Source organism: Taudactylus pleione, unplaced genomic scaffold, assembly GCF_031769625.1.
Source record: "Taudactylus pleione unplaced genomic scaffold, aTauple2 ptg000656l, whole genome shotgun sequence".
Classification (NCBI taxonomy): Eukaryota; Metazoa; Chordata; class Amphibia; order Anura; family Myobatrachidae; genus Taudactylus; species Taudactylus pleione.
Genome location: NW_028285058.1, coordinates 2,072,236 through 2,093,659, shown reverse-complemented (window position 1 = coordinate 2,093,659; position 21,424 = coordinate 2,072,236). Strand labels below are relative to the sequence as shown.

Sequence of the window (21,424 nt, the reverse complement as noted above, 5' to 3'; positions counted from 1 at the left end):
GTTTACATACTATGCATTGTTGAAGCTGGATGATTGGCTGAGACCAAATCTTTTAAATCAATATCTGGCGACGCCATCTTGCATCGCCTCTAATGATGCCATTTTGCGTCGTCAGCACGATACCATTGTGTACGACGCTATACTTGGTTATTAGCGTCGTGTGTCTGCTTAACTACTGCATATTGTTGAAAGTCTAATCAAAACCTATACGCACATTAGATAATACGTATAAAATATACAAGACGAACAACGCACAGTTGCGCTGTACATCAAAGCCTACAGATAAGCACAAAACACAAGATGAGCGAAAGTACACAATATTCTCACACTCACATATGCACGCACTTATAAAAAGGTTCCCTCACATTAAGCTTGATATTAGAGGTTTTATTAGAAAATGCTTATGTTGTGAAATATAATGTACTGTATATGATATTTAAGGTGCAGAAACTAGTAGACAAGTCATGTTTGGTACCATTCTAAATCCCTGTTTATTCGCAGATCTCCGGTTCTATCGGCAAGGAGATCGCATCATGCGTCCGCAAGTTATGAATTATAGGGAATTAGTGATTAGAATGTATACCTCTGTATGTAGTGTCTTTGGCTAGTTTAAACCAAACACAAAGAAACTTCTGAGGAACTGGGACATACCCCTAGTGACACTGTATGAACTGACCTATGACCTGCATCGTACCAGAATATCCAGGAGCAAGAACCAATGGAAATCTGTCAACTAGTTTCTTTGTTAGAGCTGAACTCTGTAAGGTATATAACCTGAGTACTGATTATAGTATACAGCCATTCTCCTTGGATGACCGCAGGCTTCTGCTCCTCTTTGTGCACGCTGTCCACAACACTTAGCGGGTCGGTCGGTTGTGCACAACGGGGAAGGAGTGCGTGAATGTAGCTCTACGGGAACATTCACCGGTCCACATTCTCTAGTGACAAGCTGCTTAGCATTTTCCCAGATGGGTGCTAAGCAGACTCTAGGAATGGTCGACAATGCGCTGCTTGTGGAAGGGCCGACAGGTTCGACAAGGCATATACCGTATATACTCGAGTATAAGTCGACCCAAATATAAGCCGAGGTACCTACTTTTATCACAAAAAACTGGGAAAACTTATTGACTTGAGTATAAGCCTAGGGTGGGAAATGGCAGCAGCTGGTAGTGCCCCCAGTAGTAATTCCCCCTGGTTGTGCCCCCGGTAGTAATCCCTCCCGGTAGTGCTCCCAGTGGTAATCCCCCCTTTCAGTGCCTCCAGTAGTAATCCGCCCCTGGTAGTGCCCCTAGTGGTAATCCCCCCTTTTAGTGCCCCCAGTAGTAATCCCCCCTGGTAGTACCCCCAGTGGTAATCTCCCCTTTTAGTGCCCCCTGTAGTAATCCCCCCCTGGTAGTGCCCCCTGTAGTAATCCCCCCCTGGTAGTGCCCCCTGTAGTAATCCCCCCTGGTAGTTCCCCCAGTGGTAATCCCCCCTTTGAGTGCCCCCTGTAGTAATCGCCCCCTGGTAGTGCCACCAGTAGTAATCGCCCCCTGGTAGTGCCCCCTGTAGTAATCGCCCCCTGGTAGTGCCCCCAGTAGTCCACCCCCCAGTAGAGAGAGACGTAATAAGAATTTAAAAAAAAAATCACTTACCTGAAACTCCCGCTCCTGGAACCCCCAGAGTACTAAGGTAAAAGTTCCCATAGGTAACCTTAAAAACAGCAAAGTGGTAGGCGTCCATCCTGTCTGGACAATAACAGTTCCCAATGGAAATCCGGACGGAAATGGTGTAGTACCCACAAGGGATGTAGCAATGCATTGTCCATGGATGAGAGCAGAATTACATTCAATAATGACAGATTTTCCCGACCCTAGAAAAGAATTAGCTAAGTGCCAAAATTTTTTAAAAGAGTTAGGTAATGCTCATGAGCCAGCCAATAAAGATTGGCGAGTGGTATTACGGGCATGTCTTCCATCCAATACCGATGTGAAAAAGTTTATCACAGATTATTGGATGGAGATGGTCCCTTAACTGATGAGAATAACCAAGATAACATTACACGCATAGTCACCCAATTGGCCATATATTTTCCAGTGGTAGTGAACTGGAGTAAAATTTTCACCATAAGGCAGAAGGAAAGTGAGTCTGCAGCAAATTATTTCACCCAAGCGCTGCAGACAATCACCCAATATAATGGTATAGAGAATATAAAAGACAACACACACCACAGGGAAATAGCTGTCACAGTACTCATGGATGGTCTTAAAGATAATCTAAAGATCAGGGTTCAAACCTCTCAGCCTAACTGGAGAGGAATTACTGTAGATGCTCTCAGGGAGTCAGCTATAGAACATGATAAAAACATCCTCAGGAAGAGAGAAACACAAAGTGAGAAGCTAATGGCTGTTAGCATTCAAGCTTTAGAAGGAGTGTGCACACAGCCACAAAACCCATACCACACACAACCACAAACTCTCCACGCACAACAACCTACACAGCGACAACCTTTCAACATAAGAAGTTACAAATGTAACCAGAAAGGACACATAAGTAGAAACTGTCAAGAGAAAAATTGGGGGACAAATAATAAGAAAACACATAGGTTCACCCCAAAAGGAAACCAGCAGAATTCTCAGCAATCGCTTGCTCACATAGTGGCCGTGAATGCTTTACTGGAGAATGATAGTCAGCTCTAGGGGTCAGGTCATACCTGTAGTCTACAGCCAGTCAGGTTAACTGAGAGTACTAGGGAAGAACCTACAATGACAGTAGATATAGCTGGTACTAAACACTCTTTTCTTGTAGACACAGGGGCGACCAGATCCATGTTAAATTCTCCATCAATTTACAGGTGACCAACAAGACAGTACCAGCAATGGGAGTAACGGGTAAAGTGCAGCATTATCCTTTAACCAAATCTGCAGAGGTTACTATCGGGCTGCTGCAAACCAAGCATTCCTTTCTTCTGGCAGCAGCGGCTCCTACTAACCTACTGGGAAGGGATTTGTTGTGTAAAATGGGATGTGTCATTTACTCTACCCCTGATGGTATATTCCTGGATATCCCAGAGAAGGTTGCGCATGAGGTAAGGGATATATTGGACACTCCACAAAGGTTAATGCTTCACTCTACCATTTTAGAACAAAGCCCATCCCAAGTAAAAGAGATGTTATCTCAAATACCAAGTTCACTTTGGACTAAGGATGGACAGAACACTGGATTGATGGCAAATGTATCTCCTGTAATGTTAAATTTAAAAAGTAATAGGCAAGCTCCAAAAATCCCTCAATACCTGTTAAAACCAAAGGTAGAGCTAGGGGTTTATCCTTGAGAGGTTGTTACAACAGGGGATTTTAATTCGTACTGCTAGCCCAGCTATTAGTCCCACTTTTCCAGTGAAGGTTTGTGGGAGGGACTATAGGTTAGTACAGGACCTTAGGGGTATAAACAAAGTAGTTGAGAGCCAATTCCCCGTAGTGCCCAATCCAGCTGTCATCCTCATGCAAATTCCACCATCTGCAACCCATTTCACTGTCATTGACCTATGTTCTGCCTTCTTCTCTATACCTTTTCACCCTGACTGTCAATATCTCTTTGCATTCACCTACAGAGGGGTACAATATACATGGACACAATTACCCCAGGGTTTCATAGATAGCCCCAGTATTTTCTCTCAGGCCTTACATGACTGTTTGCAATCTTTTCAATCAGGCAATGGATCTGTTCTAATTCAATATATAGATGATTTGTTGTTGTGCTCTGATTCGTTTATGTCATGTTTAAATGATACTAAACTATTGTTGCTTCATCTCTCACAGACAGGACACAAGGTTGCTAAGGACAAATTACAGTCATGCCAGACTAAGGTTAAATACTTGGGACACTGTCTAACCCAGGGGCTATGACATTTGACAAATTACAGAATACAGGCCATACAGACCGTGACACTGCCCCAAAACCAGCAGCAAATCCATACCTTCTTCATGTGTAGATACTGCTTGACGTGGATCCCAGGTTTTTCTATTTTGGCATTACCTTTGCAGGAATTGGTGTCATCCTCAAAACCCGACCGTGTCACACACGTTGAGGAAACAGAGCAGGCTTTCCTTAACCTTATGGACAGTCTGATGAAAGTACCTGCATTGAGAATACCAGATTATGAAAAACCTTGTGATTTATATTGTACGGAGGCTGATGGCTGCGTAGCAGGTGTCCTCACACAAAAACATGGTGATGCTAGTATACCTGTAGCATACTACAATGCACAATTGGGCACTGTGGCAAGATCACTCCCAACATGTTTAAGAAGTGTAGCAGCAACCGCTCTTCTGGTCAGTAAGAGCGAGGATGTAGTATTAGGTCATGATATGATTGTTTATACACCATATGCTGTATCTGCATTGCTGAATTCTGCCCAAACCAGACATGTTTCTTCAGCTAGGGCTCTTTGGCATCTTTGAAATTTTATGACAACAGCAGGCACACCAGTTGCACACTCACACCACATAAAAGGACTCTTGACAGCGATCCAAAGGCAGTAGCTGTCATCAAATGTAAAGCCCATACATGTGAAGAAGACCCGGTGTCACTGGGCAATAACAGAGCAGACGAAGCTGCCAAATGGGCAGCAGGGTTAAAAGTAAACATGCAAATTTATAAAATGATGGTTTTCCAAATGATTGACACCCAGAAATTAATTGAGATGCAAAATTTGTGTTCAATACAGGAAAAGGCAGTCTGGAGATCAAATGGATGTGGTCAGGAGCCCCCTGGACTCTGGAGAGATGGACAAGGTAAGCCCGTTGCTCCCAGGACATATTACCCAAGCCTGGCTGAGGCAGCGCATGGTCTGACTCATCTGGGAAAACAAAGTATGTGCAAGTTGGTCAGAGCATATTGGTGTGCCCCAGGCTTTTCTTACCAAGCTGAAAAAAGGGCAATGTCTGCCTAACCTGGTTGAGGAAACACGTTGGGAAGACAATACCAACTGAGCCATCTCATATCCCTCCGACAGACGGTCCTTTTCAGGTAATACAAATTGATTTCATCCAATTACCACCCTGCAGGAATCTCAAGCATGTATTAGTTTGTACCGATGTGTTTTCTAATTGAGTAGAGGCATATCCAGCTGCCACTAATACTGCTGTTTTTACTGCTAAAAAGATTGTTCAGGAATTTGTATGCAGATATGGTATCCCTAGAATCATAGAAAGTGATAGGGATACTCATTTCACTGGAGATGTTTTCCAGAACATGGGTAAGATAATGGGTATTAATAGTAGACTTCACAGCCCCTACCGACCGCAAGCCAGCGCAATGGTGGAGAGAGTGAACAGTACTATTAAGAACAAACTGAGCAAGATCATGGCTGAAACTGGATTAGGATGGCCAGAAGCCTTACCGCTAGTCCTCCATAGCATCAGGACCACCTTTAGACCTCCTCTTAATCTGTTCCCCTTTGAGATACTGTTTGGGAGACAACCTCACTTGATTATAAGTCCACAGGATGATTTGAAGAGCAATAATGAGGTTACTGTGAAATATCTTATAACAATGAGTAAACAGTTGAAACAGCAGCAACAGAAATTGAAAATGTTGTTACCTGACATGCCTGAAACAAACTGTCTTGATGTTGAACCTGGAGAATATGTTATGATCCGAAATTTCTTACGTTCAAGTTGTTTGACAGATCGGTGGGAAGGTCTGTATCAAACGTTACTGACAAGTACGACATCGTTGAAAGTAGCAGAGAGAGATACCTGGATCCATTCCACTCACTGGAGAAAGGTCAACCACCCGGAAGACATACAAGGCGGAGTCGAGACAGATACCGTGGACCTGTCGATTGCGAGCCTGTTCCGGGAGAGTTAGAGACTGCAGTGGAACACCTGAGCTAGGGAAATTTGCAGACCACTATTCCAGCAATTGAGTGGCGGGCTGGGTTTGTGTTTCCTTCCAGGGTTCTCATCATACTCATTTGTTTCGGGATTTTCTGTTTCTGTGACGGAGGACAGATGACGGAGAGGGAGGTTGATGGTGATATCGATGGAGTGGGGTCAGGAGAAGGATCGATAAAATGATCAGGGCGGTATATGGCAAAACTCAGTACAGTAATTGTTAAGAGATCTGTTATCCTAGAAACTTGGAGTCAGTGTGAAGGGCTATTGTCTGAGGAATACTGTATGTGTGCGAACTGTGGATCCCTAATTGATGAAAAGTGCATCCAATGATGCCAGTCCAAGAATAATCTGTATTTGGGCAAGCATCCTTTAGAGGATTATCATTCTTTAGTGGGTAAGGTCTTAAACCAGACTGAATGTTGGGTGTGCACTCACGTGCCTCAGGGACAATATAATGTAGGTTTAGTACCATTCCCATTAAATGTCTCGAAGGTTCATGGATTACAGAAAGGGAAAACGCTGGACGGGAAATTTCTTAGGTCCAAACCTTCAAATTTTAAGCTCCACCAGTATCAAGTAGATAGATCTCTCTTATGTTTAAACATCACCAATTTCAATAAACCAGGAAGTTGGGAGGTGACCGGGAACAACCAGCCAATGACCTTTTCATATAGAGCTGATAACGAATCACTAGATGAAAAACTTGTACGCGACATTACTACCAGTGGGTGATATTTCTGGTATAGGTATACTCGTAGTCCCATCAAGGAAATGGTTGGCAGAGTACCAGTATGGTACTGTGCAGATAGTATACAACCGGATACATGTACCAGTCAAATGGGAGAACCTGGGATAGGATCCTTTGTCAGAGAAATGTGTTTAATGGTAACTTATGTACTCCCAGACGATGTGTATTTTATATGTGGAAGGAAAGCATACAAGTGGCTCACTCCGAGTTCTGAAGGTTTATGTTATCTAGGAAGGGTACTTCCAGAGGTTATGACCCTTACAAATGGTGAAATGCTGGGTATTCATAAAAACACACCATCCCCATATCTTCATACAAAGTATGAACACAGAGACAAAAGAAACATGATACCTGGTGAAGTACATACAGCCACACAGTTGATTACCGAAACAACTGGCTTCCAAATTTTGGTAGCATTAGATCCAATCAGGATCACTCAGGGTATTTTAAATTTTAGATACATCCAAGACCTTGCTAAATTAATAGATAATATCACTGAGATGTATGATGACACCTTCAGGTACACAGGTAAGGAGCTACAGGCCTATAAGAAAGAACTTGTGCAACATAGACTAGTGTTAAACTATTTAACAGCTGGTACTGGTGGATACTGTGTGACTCTGGCCACCCAAATTGGTGTCAAGTGTTGCACATACATCACAAATAATAATAGTGATCCCAAGGAGGTGATAGACCGGAAGATGGATGAGATTCTGCAGCTGAAATGGGAATTTTGAAAGAACCATAATACCTCATTGACTGAGGTGGAGGAAAAGGTAGAAGAGTGGTTCTCATGGTTGAACCCTGTAAAATGGTTCTCCGATCTAGAGTGGGTCCAGGAAATGGTTGCTAGTGTAGGTAAGCTCCTGATCCTTATATTGGTTGTCATCTTAGCAATTGGCTTATGTGTCAGATGTGTTCCTACTGTGTTGAAGTATGAAAAATGTACTGCTAAGGCAAACAGGGACAATGAATTATGATGGTGGTTAGTAGTAATAGTATGGATATCAAGGTAAATGAAGAACTGCATTACAATCCTGAACTAGAATGTACCATAAGATGATGAAAGGTGGATAGATTTAGCATAATGCAATCGGGAAACCGGCTGTCTTAATCCCGACAGCCGGCTTCCCGACTGCTTTATCCCGGTGAGGGTTAAATGACAGGCGTCTATATATTGCCGCCTGTCATTTTCCCGACACTGGGAGACCGGCGCCTGGCATCCCAATCGAAGGGACCGATCGAAGGCATGCCGGGCGCCGCGAGCGGACAGCCGTGGGGGGGGGGAGGGTTAGGTTTAGGGCGCCCGGGGGGGACTTAGGGTTAGGCATCCCCCTGGGAGGTTAGGGTTAGGCTAGGGGGAAGGAGGGTTAGGGTTAGGCACCCCGGGGGGGCTTAGGGTTAGGCACCCCCCAGGGGACTTATGTTTAGGCGGCGGGAAGGGGGGGTTAGGGTAAGGCACTTAGAGGGGGAATTAGGGTTAGGCACTGGGGGGAAGGTCAGAATTAGGCACCCCTAAGGAGGGTTAGGGTTAGGGGAGGGAATTAGGTTAGTCTATACTTACCTTAGGGAAGATCTGGATTTTCACCCATGTCGGGCAGCCGCTGTTGGGATTCATACCGATTCCGAGCCAGGAGGTAGTTCTGTAACCGAAATTACCAAATGCCCTGAACCAGGAACTAGCTCTGTAGTGATCATGTGTCTGGAACTTGGAGCTATTTTAGTGCATTTAATGAACAACTGCCTCAAACCAGGACCTAAAATAGTTTCTGTAATCACCAACTGTATCTAATATGTTTGAGTTTTATCAAAATAAAATAATCATAATAATAATAATAAAGACGTTTTTTGTGCTTTTTTTTTTTAATACTGCCAGATAGCATCTCTCTCCTCATGAAGTACAATATGGTCAATGACCATTTTATTGGGTACAACTTTCTAGTATTAGGTAGGATTCCCCTTTGACGAGAGAGCAGCCTGTGGCATGGATTCATCAAGGTGCTGGAAACAATCCTCCATGTTGATATGATGGCATCACGCACTTGCTGCAGATTTGTCATTTACACATTTATGTTGCATATCTCCAAGTCCACCACATCCCGAAGGTGCTCTACAGGATTGAAATGTGGTGACTGAGAAGACCTTTGGAGTACACTAAACTCATAGGCATGTTTGCAGAACCAGCTGGAGATGACGTGTGCTTTCTGACACCTCATCCTGCATGAAGTAACCATGAGAAGATGGATAGATTGTATCTACAAAGAGATGCACATGGGCAAGCACAATAGTCACATGGGCTTTGCTTTTTAAAGATGATCAATTGGCATTACGGCTGATTGTATGCCAAGAAAACATTCCCAACACATTTGCACCACCACCAGCCTGAACATTGACACAAGGCAAGATGAGCCAACTGGTTTTGCCAAATTTTGATCCTACCATCTGCATGTTGCATCAGGAAAGTAGATTGGTCAGATCAGGCAACATTTTCCCAATCTTTAGCCGTCCAGTGGTGGTGAGCCTGTGTCCACTGTACTCCCAGGGGTAAATTTACTAAGAACCGTGTCTAGCCAAGATTGCATTGCCATGCGAGTTTGACGATATTTTTCAGGTCCGAGGATTGCCAGCCCTGGACTGACCAGTTTGAGGATGGTCTTACATTATGGCAGGGGGACCCCACTCTGTGTGTCTCCCTGCTTTAGTGTAGGCCAGTGGTCTCCAACCTTAATTGGGGTGGGAGCTACTTGAGAAAAATGAGACGTCTTAAAGAGCCAGATTTTATTTTTGAAAACTAAAATCTGGCTAATAACCACATTTTTCATAGAAAAACAACAATGCATTGATTAATACATTGATAAATATCACTGTATTATTAAATGCATCGTTGTTGTTCCATGAAAAAGATTTTAGTTTTCAAAAATAAAATGTGGAGAGCTGCCAGCGGGGAGCAGAGGGGCTGCTGGGTGGTTTGTGTAGGAGGGACAGGCCCCACACCCCTTTCAAAGTGCCTGTCTCTACCTCTGATGCCTGAGAGTTGTCAGCGGGGCTCAGGGGGCTGCTTGATGGACTGTGCAGGCGGGACAGAGGACGGCCAGGTCCCACACTCCCTCCAAACAGTGCCCGGTGTCTCTTAATGCTGGGCTACTAGCAGTGTTCATCATGCACTGCACGCCATCAGCCCACTGACGCAAGGAGAGCACCTACCGTGCTACCGCCATAAGGTGAGTCACCATGCTTGCCGCCACGAGCTACCGGTGGCTCGCGAGCAATGGGTTGGCGACCGCAGGTGTAGGCCCCCAGGCTGGATCAGCCCGTTGCTGGTTATGAGAAATATGCTTTTTTTGTGGAGGGGGGAGATCCCCCCAAGAGATTTCTAATTTTTAACCCTTTATTTAACCTATAACACACAGAAGCACTGCACGGATCACAATGACCTGTACAAGGCTCAGTGGAGTCTATTGAGAAGGAGTCAATACGGCTGAACATCAGTATTAAAATTGAATCAATATAGACAGGCAAACGCAATCCTTAGGAAATCTGTGGCGTAAAAAACCTCATGTGAGTCCCTGCGATGCTCAGTGTGAGACACAATTCTTAGTAAATGTACCTCTCTGTTTCATGTTCTCAGCTGACAGGAGTGGAATCCATTGTAGTTTTCTGCTGCTGTAGCTCGTCCACTGCATGGTTTGGAATGCTCTGTATTCTGAAATGTTCTTCTAATCTTCTACATATCACTGATGTAACACATGGTTATCTGAGATACTATCACCTTCCTGTCAGACTTACAATTCTCCTCTTATAATAAATGACATTTTTGCCCACAGAACTGCCGCACATTATGTACTGTTTTGTGCACCCTTCTAGCCAACTCCAGAAACTGTTGTGTGTGAAAATCCCTGCAGATCAGCGGTTTCTGTGATACGGAAATCACCCCGTCTGGCACAATCATTCCATGGGTAAAGTCACATAGATCACATTAATTCCCTAAGCTGGTGTTTGTTCAAAACAACATCTGAACCTCTTGATCATGTTATCAACCTTTCATGCATTGAGCTGCTGGCACGTGATTGGCAGATTAAATACCTTCATTAATGAGTAGGTGTACAGTACAGGTATAGCAAATACAGTGGCTACTGAGTTACATATGATTATGAATATACTGTAGTTTGCAACTATTCAATTTTCTATCAATTAAAACTAAAAAAGTTTTTTATTTTTCAACCTAAAATACTAGGAACATGGAACATATAATTTACCTGTAGGCTGTTTTTATGGTAGAAAAACTGACATCTATCACACTTGAGTATAAAGTATTTTAGGTTTTAAAAATATCGAAGAAAAAGAAAAAAGAAACTCTGTGATGTGAGCACTCTCAAATTGTTGTAGTAATAATATATTTTCTAAAATTTAACTTTTAATACATAATTTTAATATAAATTCTATCACAAACAGGCAAAATATTAATAGTATATACAAAACACACTTTTCCCATTAAATAAATATACGATACTCTCTTATTCTAAACAGGGATATAAATAAGAAAGGTGAACAGTGGTTATCTGGCTATAAATGTAATGAATAACAATCATATGTTCTCAAGAAAAAATAATAATGATCAAGGTACCTCTAATTAGTATCCTCAATTGGAATTGTCACACATTATTATTAGAAAGTATGAGTACCCTGTTATATACACACAAGGCGAGATATTAGAACAGATATAATTGCACATAATGCCTACATAGCTAATAATCGTTTGTCCCCATGATAAAAATGGTTATAGTCAAAAGTATAAGGTAAGGATGGTCAGGGCAAAGAAACTGCTAAATTGGATTCTGCTGCTCCTCACCTGTGCATATAGGCTATCTATGAGGAGTGAGAGATCTCTAAAAAGCAGGCTGCCCTTACAAACAACAGAGTAACAGTGATGTTGCTCAGGTTTTCATTTCTGCTGTTGACGGTCTTACAAAACTGCATAGGACCCTCAATGAGAGAATTACTCACCCTGAGATTATCAGCGGTTAATAGAGAAATACAAAGACAGTATTGATATCGTGGTTTGTCAATAAGTATTGGTCTTTACATACTCATTATAAACCATTTTCTATTAAATATTACTACAAGTGGTAATACAATTCAGTCATACCCACTATCTGATCTTGTACCTAGTTGTCAAAAAGGAGGCAGAGTAGATTAAACACAGTCTATCCTAACAATATTGATAGGAATATTATAATCTGATCATACAATGTTACTAGCCTAATAGCGTTCTATTCCATTTCATGTCTCCTCAGAGACATATTAGTTATGTATCGATTCTTTGGTATAAAGGATACTTTTGTGTCAAAGAAGGTATTGATACTATTACTAGTGTTTGTGTTTAGTGCATACGGCTGAAAAAACTACTCAGCCAAATTAGTATCCTTCAATAGATATACACATACACCTGTAGATAATATGAAAATCAAATTAACAATGTCAAAACACGTGATACTAGTATATGATAATCACATTAAGTGCACAAGACACCTGTGTAACTATGGCTAGTCTTCAAAATAAGTAATGCATTGAGTCAACTAGTTAATGTCTGAAATATGACATTAATAGAATATAACAGTTTTCACAAATAAATAGTTGAATCATTCAAAATAATAAGTAGTCAACATACATTACAAAAATTCACTGCCTGTCTATTATGACACGGTTCAGGCTGCTATTATATGCATACATTTAGAAATAAAAATATCAAAAAATGGCTAATACAGACAACATCCATATATCTGATGCATTAAACATATGTAAATGACCGCAAAGTCCATAAACATTGGAAGTGCATAATATTAAACCGCTTATATCAAGTGCCTGCCATTAGTAGTGTACATAGACCCTGCATATATCTGGCAATTAGCCATAATCATACTATACATGTGATAGGCAAGAAACTGGGGAGACCTGACCACCTTACACCTACTACTGGCGGTGATAGCCGATATGCATAATGTAGACCTATGTCCGTAATTATAAAGATGGGGATACAAACTGTATGTCGGGGTATCCCGTGCTGCGCAGCCACGGGAACCCTTGCTGCCGTTGCCCGACGTGCGTTTCGCCGCTCGTGGCTAGGTCACGGAGAGAGTAGTGAGGTTTTAAAAATAGTCGGGACATGAAAATGACACAGTGCAGCATTAAAATTACCCCCATGACATGTCTTAAACAAATTTTAGTTGATTTATTATATTTTAGACCCTACAATGTGTATTTCATTTGTGCTCTCCAACCTGCTGCATTTATTATCTAGTGGCAAACAAAAATTGCCAATGGTATGAGCCAAAAATTGCCAATGGTATGAGCCAAAAATCGCCAGAAAATAGCTCTGGACAACAAGATTGCCTAAACTGCATGCAGCCTGAGCTACAGTATCTGTCTGGCCACAACATAAAAAAAAGCAATTAAACAACTTAATTAAGAGTCTCAAACAATTAATAAATATATTGTTGGGGCAACTGTTTTTTATTAATTTATTGTGGGGGGCATATTAATAATAAATAATAGTAGAATAGTATTTGAATTAATAAGATAATATAATATTAAATAAATAATAAAGTACCAGTATTATTTATTAACCAAAAATCAGGGGCAATAATATTTTTATGTTATTTGGGGCCATATTGACTAGTCTTAATGGATTTGATGAATCAACACAGTGAGCGTACTTAAGGACTGCATTTATTCTGTGTCCCTTTCATGAATTTTTTTTAGTTAAATTTGTCAAAGTGCCGCCACAATTACTATAGAAGTGCAAATGCAAGTTGAAAAAAACATTCCATAATTAAGTACAGGGATGAAACTTGATTGTCAGCACCACAATTTTTTGGTTTGTAAATTATCATTTACCTAGAGATTTTCTGTCCAACCATCCAACTAGTTGATTGGTTGGAATGAAAATCTGGTAACGTATGGGAGTAAATGATGATCAGCAATCTGCTCCTAAATGCCAGAAAACAGATGAAAATGTCGTCAGACAAGTTTGTTAAATGTTTGATGTAAACAATTTGTTTAAACAACAGTTTTGTCCATTTTCCGGCATTTGAGAGTAAATTGCTGATTGTCATTTGCTTTCATACCTTACCAGATTTCCATTCCAACCAATCAACTAGCCTAATGGTGCGTACACACGGTACGACTTTTATGAGCGATTTGAACGATATTGTTTATATAGTTCACTTTTTTGCAGTCACCAACCTGACAACGACCAACGATGCGCGTTCCCGCAAGAACGATAACGATTTCTATGGTCTTTCATGCATGCAGGCCAACATGGACGATTTTGTAAAGATTTGCCTGTAAGATAGCTTCACTGAAATATCTATCACAGATATCTACCAGTGTATACAACCAAAATCGTTTGACCTGCACTACAGAAAGTTGGAGGGAAATCTATCAACTATATCTATGGTTGTTCAAGTTGTCCTGTGTGCATGCAGCATAAGTTTAATCATTTAATTACTTTTTTTCTCAACTTGATTAACAGTAATAAAAAAATAGGAAATATTGTCTTAAAATAGAATATATTTAATTATTATCAAACTGTATTCAGGTTGCTCCACTTTTATAAAGTATCATTATTATCCATATTAATGTAACTGTATTTAATGGACAGAGGGCCTGATTCAGACCCGCTCGCAAGCGCATTGCACTCGCAAGCGGGTCGATGGTGGCCTAGTGTGCATGCGCGGCGTGCGCGAGCCCCAGAGCGAGCGCTTTTTGCTCACTACAAAAGGGGCGGCTGTCGATGTTGATCGACAGCTCGCCCCGTTTTGTAGGCGTGGCCGGGGGGTGGCTTCACAAACGGAGGCGTTCCCAAGCGAACGCCTGCCGTTTGTAGGCGGCCCCACTGACATCACCAGAGATGTCAGTGAGAGAGCTTCCAGCTCTATTTGAGCCAGAAGCTCTCTGGGGCTTGCGGCCACGAGACACTACCACAAGGGTCTCGTTGCAAGCCCGATGGTCGCGATGGTCTTGACCATCGCGACCATCATCATGGCCGCTCGCTATAGCTGTGGGCGGTCACCCACAGCTATGCGAGTGGCCAGGAGGCCGCTCCTAAATAAAAAAAACAGCGCCCGTCCTGATTCAGAGCGAGCGCTCGCTTTTTGCGAGCGCCTCTGAATCAGGCCCAGAGCACAGCTTATTTGTGTCATGTCCAAAGGCAAAAATATAAACAGACAGTAAGAAGCTGTAAAGATAAATCAGTGTGTTTAGTAAAAAGTGCAGGAGTATAATCTTCAGTTGGAAAACTTTTATGACTCCTTTGAATGGATGATAGGATGTGAGTAGTATCGCTCATTACTATAACAAAGCCAGTCTGTGTTAGGGTTATTTATACAATTGAAAATACATACGGTGGGACAGTAGGTATGGCTGCAGAGACATAGGGACCAAGCCCCTTCTGGGATTTTTTTTTTTTTTTTTTTTAAATCCATTTTTTTCCTTTACACAAAGACAAATGTCCTGATTGCAGGACCATGGGGCAGTCCTACAAACACGAGGCTGCCCTCCAAAAAGCAGAGTGGTTGAGAGGTATGAATCGTAATGAATTGGCAAACTGACACATTTGATGAGAATGTTGGCCAATGTTGAATGGTAAGAATGGCATTAGATGCATACTCCACATATATATAAGACCAGGGCAGCATCTATAATCTGTGTGATCAGTAGCTGAATGCCCCATCATTAGTATACATTAATGATGGCCATCGGAGGGTAAACTATCGATGGTCACAATTGATGGTACAATTGATGGTCAACATAGATGGTATGAAACCATCGGCTGTGAACCATCAATTGTTTCATCCACTGATGGTCATCCCATCTTTAATACTGGCCAGGAAGCGGACCAAGCAGGGAGCGGGGGGTGCGGCTTCGTGGCTAAGCTCCCTGTCCCCACACATGGAGAAAAAAAAAACCATTGCTAGGCTCTGTGCCATTGGATCTCTGCCATCGATGGGAAAACCATCAACCATCAGTGGTTAACTATCGATGGCTGACGGCCATTCTTAGTACATGTGTCCCACCCACCTCTCACACACCCCAAAGGACTCTGCCTCTCACTAGGGGGTCTTACCTGTGCTGTTATATGGCTTTTCCTCCTCACAGCACTCCATCAGGCTGCAGTACAAGCCCTTGGGGGAGAAAAGGCTTGAAATGGCCACCGTAGGTTTCAGGAGTAGAACTAGCGAAATGAGCAGGATACCTGTCCTAGTTTGTAATCCATGAGCTGCAGCCATTATAGATTCAGATAGTGACCCAGGCTGTCTTCCCCAGTACAGGATCCCTGCCGTCTCCTGGGAGAAAGTAACATTTGCGTGTACATATTGATGCATAGTTTATTTAGGTTGTGGCCTCAGAGAAGGGAGCAGCAACTAACGCACAAATAGTTTCGTTTCTGCAGACTCATTTTACAGTATAGGACACATAGGGCGTAGATTGCTTAGTCTGTACAGTTCCTTCCTTTTTTGTACTTATGTTGGAAAGGAAAATAAAAGGGAGGATCAAGGGCAATGGGGAGTGTGTACTTTGTTAAAAATAAATAAACTGAATGTATATGTGAACTAAAAAAAATTGAAAAACTGACACAAGCGCTACCTCTTTAACCAAAACAGGTTCATAATGGATGATGATAAAGATGGTAGAATTACTTATGTAACTATGTCTGGTACATAGAAAACAATCATAGGGTGTACACTATTTATTGACATGAAACATATAAGTATAAAACACAATACATATGACACATAAAAACTTCAGCTTGGTAGCTCTGATATAAAATAACTATGTCACCAAGAAATCACAAATGCATGACATATATAATACATATAAGTCCAATCTCGGTGTTTATAATATAAGGTGGCTGCTTTACCAGAATTATGCAGGTCATGGGCATAGATGTAAAAAATTGCGGAGAGGTAGTCCGGGTCCCTCAAATCCACAGGTCCATTGATTCTCCACAATCCTGGTGCTGCAGTAGATCTAACTCCCTCCTGCCAACGCGTTTCGGTACTCCGTGTACCTTTATCAAGGAGAATCAATGGACCTGTGGATTTGAGGGACCCGGACTACCTCTCCGCAATTTTTTACATCTATGCCCATGACCTGCATAATTCTGGTAAAGCAGCCACCTTATATTATAAACACCGAGATTGGACTTATATGTATTATATATGTCATGCATTTGTGATTTCTTGGTTATTTTATATCAGAGCTACCAAGCTGAAGTTTTTATGTGTCATATGTATTGTGTTTTATACTTATATGTTTCATGTCAATAAATAGTGTACACCCTATGATTGCTTTCTATGTACCAGACATAGTTACATAAGTAATTCTACCATCTTTATCATCATCCATTATGAACCTTTTTTGGTTAAAGAGGTAGCGCTTGTGTCAGTTTTTCAATTTTTTTTAGTTCAAAGTTTATTAGTCCTTGGGGGGACTGAGATCTGACTGTTAGCTGCTCACTTTTAGGTGTAGCGCTGTATAAGAATTCCCGTTTTTCTTGTTACTGAATGTATATGTGGTATGTTCATATCTGTTGGCAGGGCCAGTACTGCCATTAGGCAAAACCAGTGGGTTATCTTGTTTAGGGACGCCAAGACACTGAGTGCCCCATTTATTAATGATTGCATTTGCAATGCGATCAGGGCATGTCAGTACCGCCCATGATCGCATTGCAATATGCGATCATATCATCCGGATGTATCATCCGGGACGCTGACTGCACATGTGCGGCGGCCAATGCTGTTGCGGTCCCTCCTTAATACATCCGGGGGATACTTAGGGGTATATTTACTAAAGTGTGGATTTTTAGAAGTGGATTTGTTGCCCATAGCAACCAATTAGATTCTAGCTAAGATCTTCTAGAAGGTGCTAGACAATTGATAAGTAGAATCTGATTGGTTGCTATGGGCAACACCTCCACTTCTAAAACCCGCACTTTAGTAAATATACCCCTTAATGTTTGAGGAAACCCCCGAATTGCACGGGTGTTTTCAGGGATTTTACCTCAAATATTCAATGATAAAGGGGCCCCTTACTGAGTCACAATATGTTACTCCCCCAATCCCTTACTCCGGCAGCCAACTGCTAACATGAAAGAGGAGCAGACGATTACTACGTACATGATGTTGAAGCAGATGACCACTGAGTAGCACACATACATTCAGAAATGAAATAAATGAATAGCAGTTCACTTGCTTAAATGACCGTTTAATATATAACTTTGATTTACTTTTATTTACTTTTGTAAAAACATTGAGGGCTCTAACTATCATTGCCCAAACTAATAGTGCTGCCTACCTAAATAACGTGATCACTCATAACTTACAATAGGGAGTCAAATCTCCCCGGGGTACAGGTTATATGAGGTTTGAATTAGGAGACGAGATTGACAGCCAAACCTAAAACGAGCTGTCTACGGATGGAAGATGTACAATACCTGGGATACAGCATCAGAGATCAGACATGTACATTTACCACATAGCTGCTACTCATTAGTGTCCCTGATCAGTAAGCAAAACACAAGTGATGACCCTCCTAAGTATCACTGGTTACTATTAGAATGTAAACTCTCACGAGCAGGACCCTCTTCCCTCATGTGCTTTCCTCACTTATACCATCATCTCCTCCCCACTACCAACGACAGCACCAAACCTTGGTTCAGCCGGCGCTGCTGATGTGTGTACTATGGACCTGATTCAGAGCCGCTCGCAAGCGCTGTGCGCTCGCAAGCGGCCTGATGGTATGCGTACGCACATGTGCACGCTTCGTTGTGCGCGAACTGCTCTGTGCGATTGCAGCCCGCTCGCTCGCCCAGCAAAGACAGCCCAGTGAAATGAGTGACAGGAGAGGCCGTTTGTGGGTGGTAACAGGGGCAGGACACTGATAACGGGGGAATGGAGGTGTGAACGCAGACGTGCCTGAGTGTTTCCACGCCATTTTTAAGGCATGCATAATTAACAGGCAGCATCATAGTACACGTCACATGCCTGGTTTTTACACTGAAGTACTCACAGTGCTTGCGGTAGGGTAAGGTAACCACAAGCACTGCGATCGCATCCGATGGTGCTCGATGTACCAATGTTTTAAAACACTTCCTGGAGATGACGTGCGCTAGTGGGCGTCTCTACATACGCTAATGGGTGTCTGCATACACAGAGCGATCGCTCGCACAACCAAAGTGGGTGTGTTTATGCCTTGGCGAGCGAGCGCTTCCCATGGCGTCACTTTGACAAATTTGCATATGCTGGATGCGAGCAGCTCTGAATCAGGTCCTATGACCCCTGGAGCAGCAATGTTTATAAACCTCGTAGTCCATGTTCTGCAATGTTTTATATTGTGTCTCTTTTTTTTTCGTGTTTTGTTAATACTGTTTTTGTTTGTACTTTGTTAGGCGCTGCAGACTCCTTGCGGTGCCATATAAATAAAGCATAATAATAATAACAACAACTAGGAGAAGGATATACCTACGATTTTTTTTTACCCTTTTGACTGATCTCACCGACCAAAAGTAAACAGTCATGTTTTAATGGAAAGGAGCCTTCAAATTGTATTCGGTTTATGAAACAGCTATTTTACAGGGTCCTCGTAGTGAATGAATGACAGTGGTTGGGCCTTCAGTCCATTAGGCCAGTCCTAGTTTTCTGGATATCCTCTCAGGTAACACCCTGACCAGCAGAGTAATGCAGTTAGTCAGGTTAGGCAGCTCTCTTGTAACCTTTAACAAAGTGTGATAAGGGACACTGGTAAAGTGGTCAGTGATAGATACATTTGTCCTAGGTTTTTGACCTATGTGTTCTAAAAAACTCCAGGAGAAAGTCTGCAGTGAAGCAGATTTGAGTGTCGGCTTTTTGAAAAGCCGGTTTGGGACCTGGGGGTGTGGATGTGTGGAGAGGGAGGGCTCCATCCACAGGCCACTCCGGGTTTTGCCATTTTTGGCCTGTTAGCAGGCTCATTAGGGTCTGCACCTGGAACTGGCTTATATAGGCTGTGTGTGATTGTAAGCTAGTGTCTGATACCTGGGAGAGCAGGCAGACTGGCTGGCTGGCTGGCTCAGAGACACTTGCTGAAAACTACCTGTAAATCTTGTGCATACGCTTGTGTTGATGTTGGAGGCAGTAGGCCCCACTATTTCTTTAGAGAGGGAACCTCTTGTCTAGTTAGAGCCCAGACGGGCTAGCGTTTACTTTTAAGTTTTGTTTTCCTTTTTTGTTGCACAATAAAAGGGTAGATGTATGAAGCCCAGAAGCGGTATCGGCGCACGTTATGTGCGCTGATACCCCTTCTCCCCGACCTATGATCGGGGGTCTGGGCGGTAAATGACAGGGGTGCTATGCGCCCCTGTCATTATCGGTGCTGCTATCTACAAGATAGCAGCGCCGAGCGGCAGGGCCATGTACGAACCAGGGACGGAACTAGCGGCGCTGCAGCCGGTGTCTTGCACCGGGGCCCGCTGTGGTGCAGGGGCCTATGGCTGCCTGCATCCACAGCGCCGCTGCCCGCCGACCTGGCCCCATTACGTAAATGGTTGGAGCCGGAGTGGGCCCGCTTCAGCCGCTCCGGCTCCAACATGACAGAGACACCCGCCTTGGCCTGGCCCCTTGTTATGACACAGCGCACATGACATCATGCGTGCCATGTCACAACAAGGGGCCAGGCTGCTGGATCGAGAGGAGCCGCGGATCGAGAGGAGCAGAAGAGGGAGAAGGAAATAAGGTAAGTGGCGGTGGTATTGGGGGGAGGAAGAGGCTGAGACATGCTGGGGGGTGGAAAGAGGCTGAGACACACTGGGGGGGGTAGAAAGAGGCTGGTGGTGGAAGAGGCTGAGACACGCTCAGGGGGATAGGCTGAGACACGCTGGGGGGAGAGGCTGAGACATGCTGCGGGGGGGAAGAGGCTGAGACACGCTGGGGTGGGAAGAGACTGAGACACGCTGGGGGGGAGAGGTTGAGACACGCTGGGGGGGAGGAGAGGTTGAGACACACTGGGGGGGAGAGGCTGAGACACATTGGGGTGGAAAAAGGCTGAGACACACACTGGGGGGGAGAGGCTGAGACACACACTGGGGGGGAAAGAGGCTGAGACACACACTTGGAGGGGAGGCTGAGACACATGCTGGGGGGGAAAGAGGCTGAGACACATGCTGGGGGGAAAGAGGCTGAGACACATGCTGGGGGGAAAGAGGCTGAGACACGCTGGGGGGAAGAGGCTGAGACACATGCTGGGGGGAAGAGGCTGAGACACATGCTGGGGGGGAAGAGACTGAGACACGCTGGGGGGAATAGGCTGAGACACTGGGGGTGGAAGAGGCTGAGACACGCTGGGGGGGAATAGGCTGAGACACACTGGGGGGTGAAGAGACTGAGACATGGTGGGGGGGAATAGGCTGAGACACGCTGGGGGGGAGAGGTTGAGACACGCTGGGGGGGAGAGGCTGAGACACACGGGGGAGGAAAAAGGCTGAGACACACACTGGGGGGAGAGGCTGAGACACACACTGGGGGGGAAAGAGGCTGAGACACACTGGGGGGGAGGCTGAGACACATGCTGGGGGGGAAAGAGGCTGAGACATGCTGGGGGGGAAAGAGGCTGAGACATGCTGGGGGGAAGAGGCTGAGACACATGCTGGGGGGGAAAGAGGCTGAGACACATGCTGGGGGGGAAAGAGGCTGAGACACATGTTGGGGGGGAAAGAGGCTGAGACACATGCTGGGGGGGAAAGAGGCTGAGACATGCTGGG

General features: G+C 43.7%; 1 protein-coding gene across 1 annotated transcript in view; it reads right to left on the bottom strand.

Annotated features, from left to right (window-relative positions):
- LOC148478417 (torsin-1A-like) overlaps positions 1–16,037 on the bottom strand; it is a 41,591-nt gene extending 25,554 nt beyond the window's left edge. The window contains exon 1 of the mRNA XM_088455447.1: positions 15,755–16,037. Coding sequence (XP_088311573.1) covers positions 15,755–16,013 — 259 coding nt within the window. The 5' untranslated portion in view covers positions 16,014–16,037. The remainder of the gene's footprint in view (positions 1–15,754) is intronic.
- Between the last annotated feature and the right edge of the window lie 5,387 nt (positions 16,038–21,424).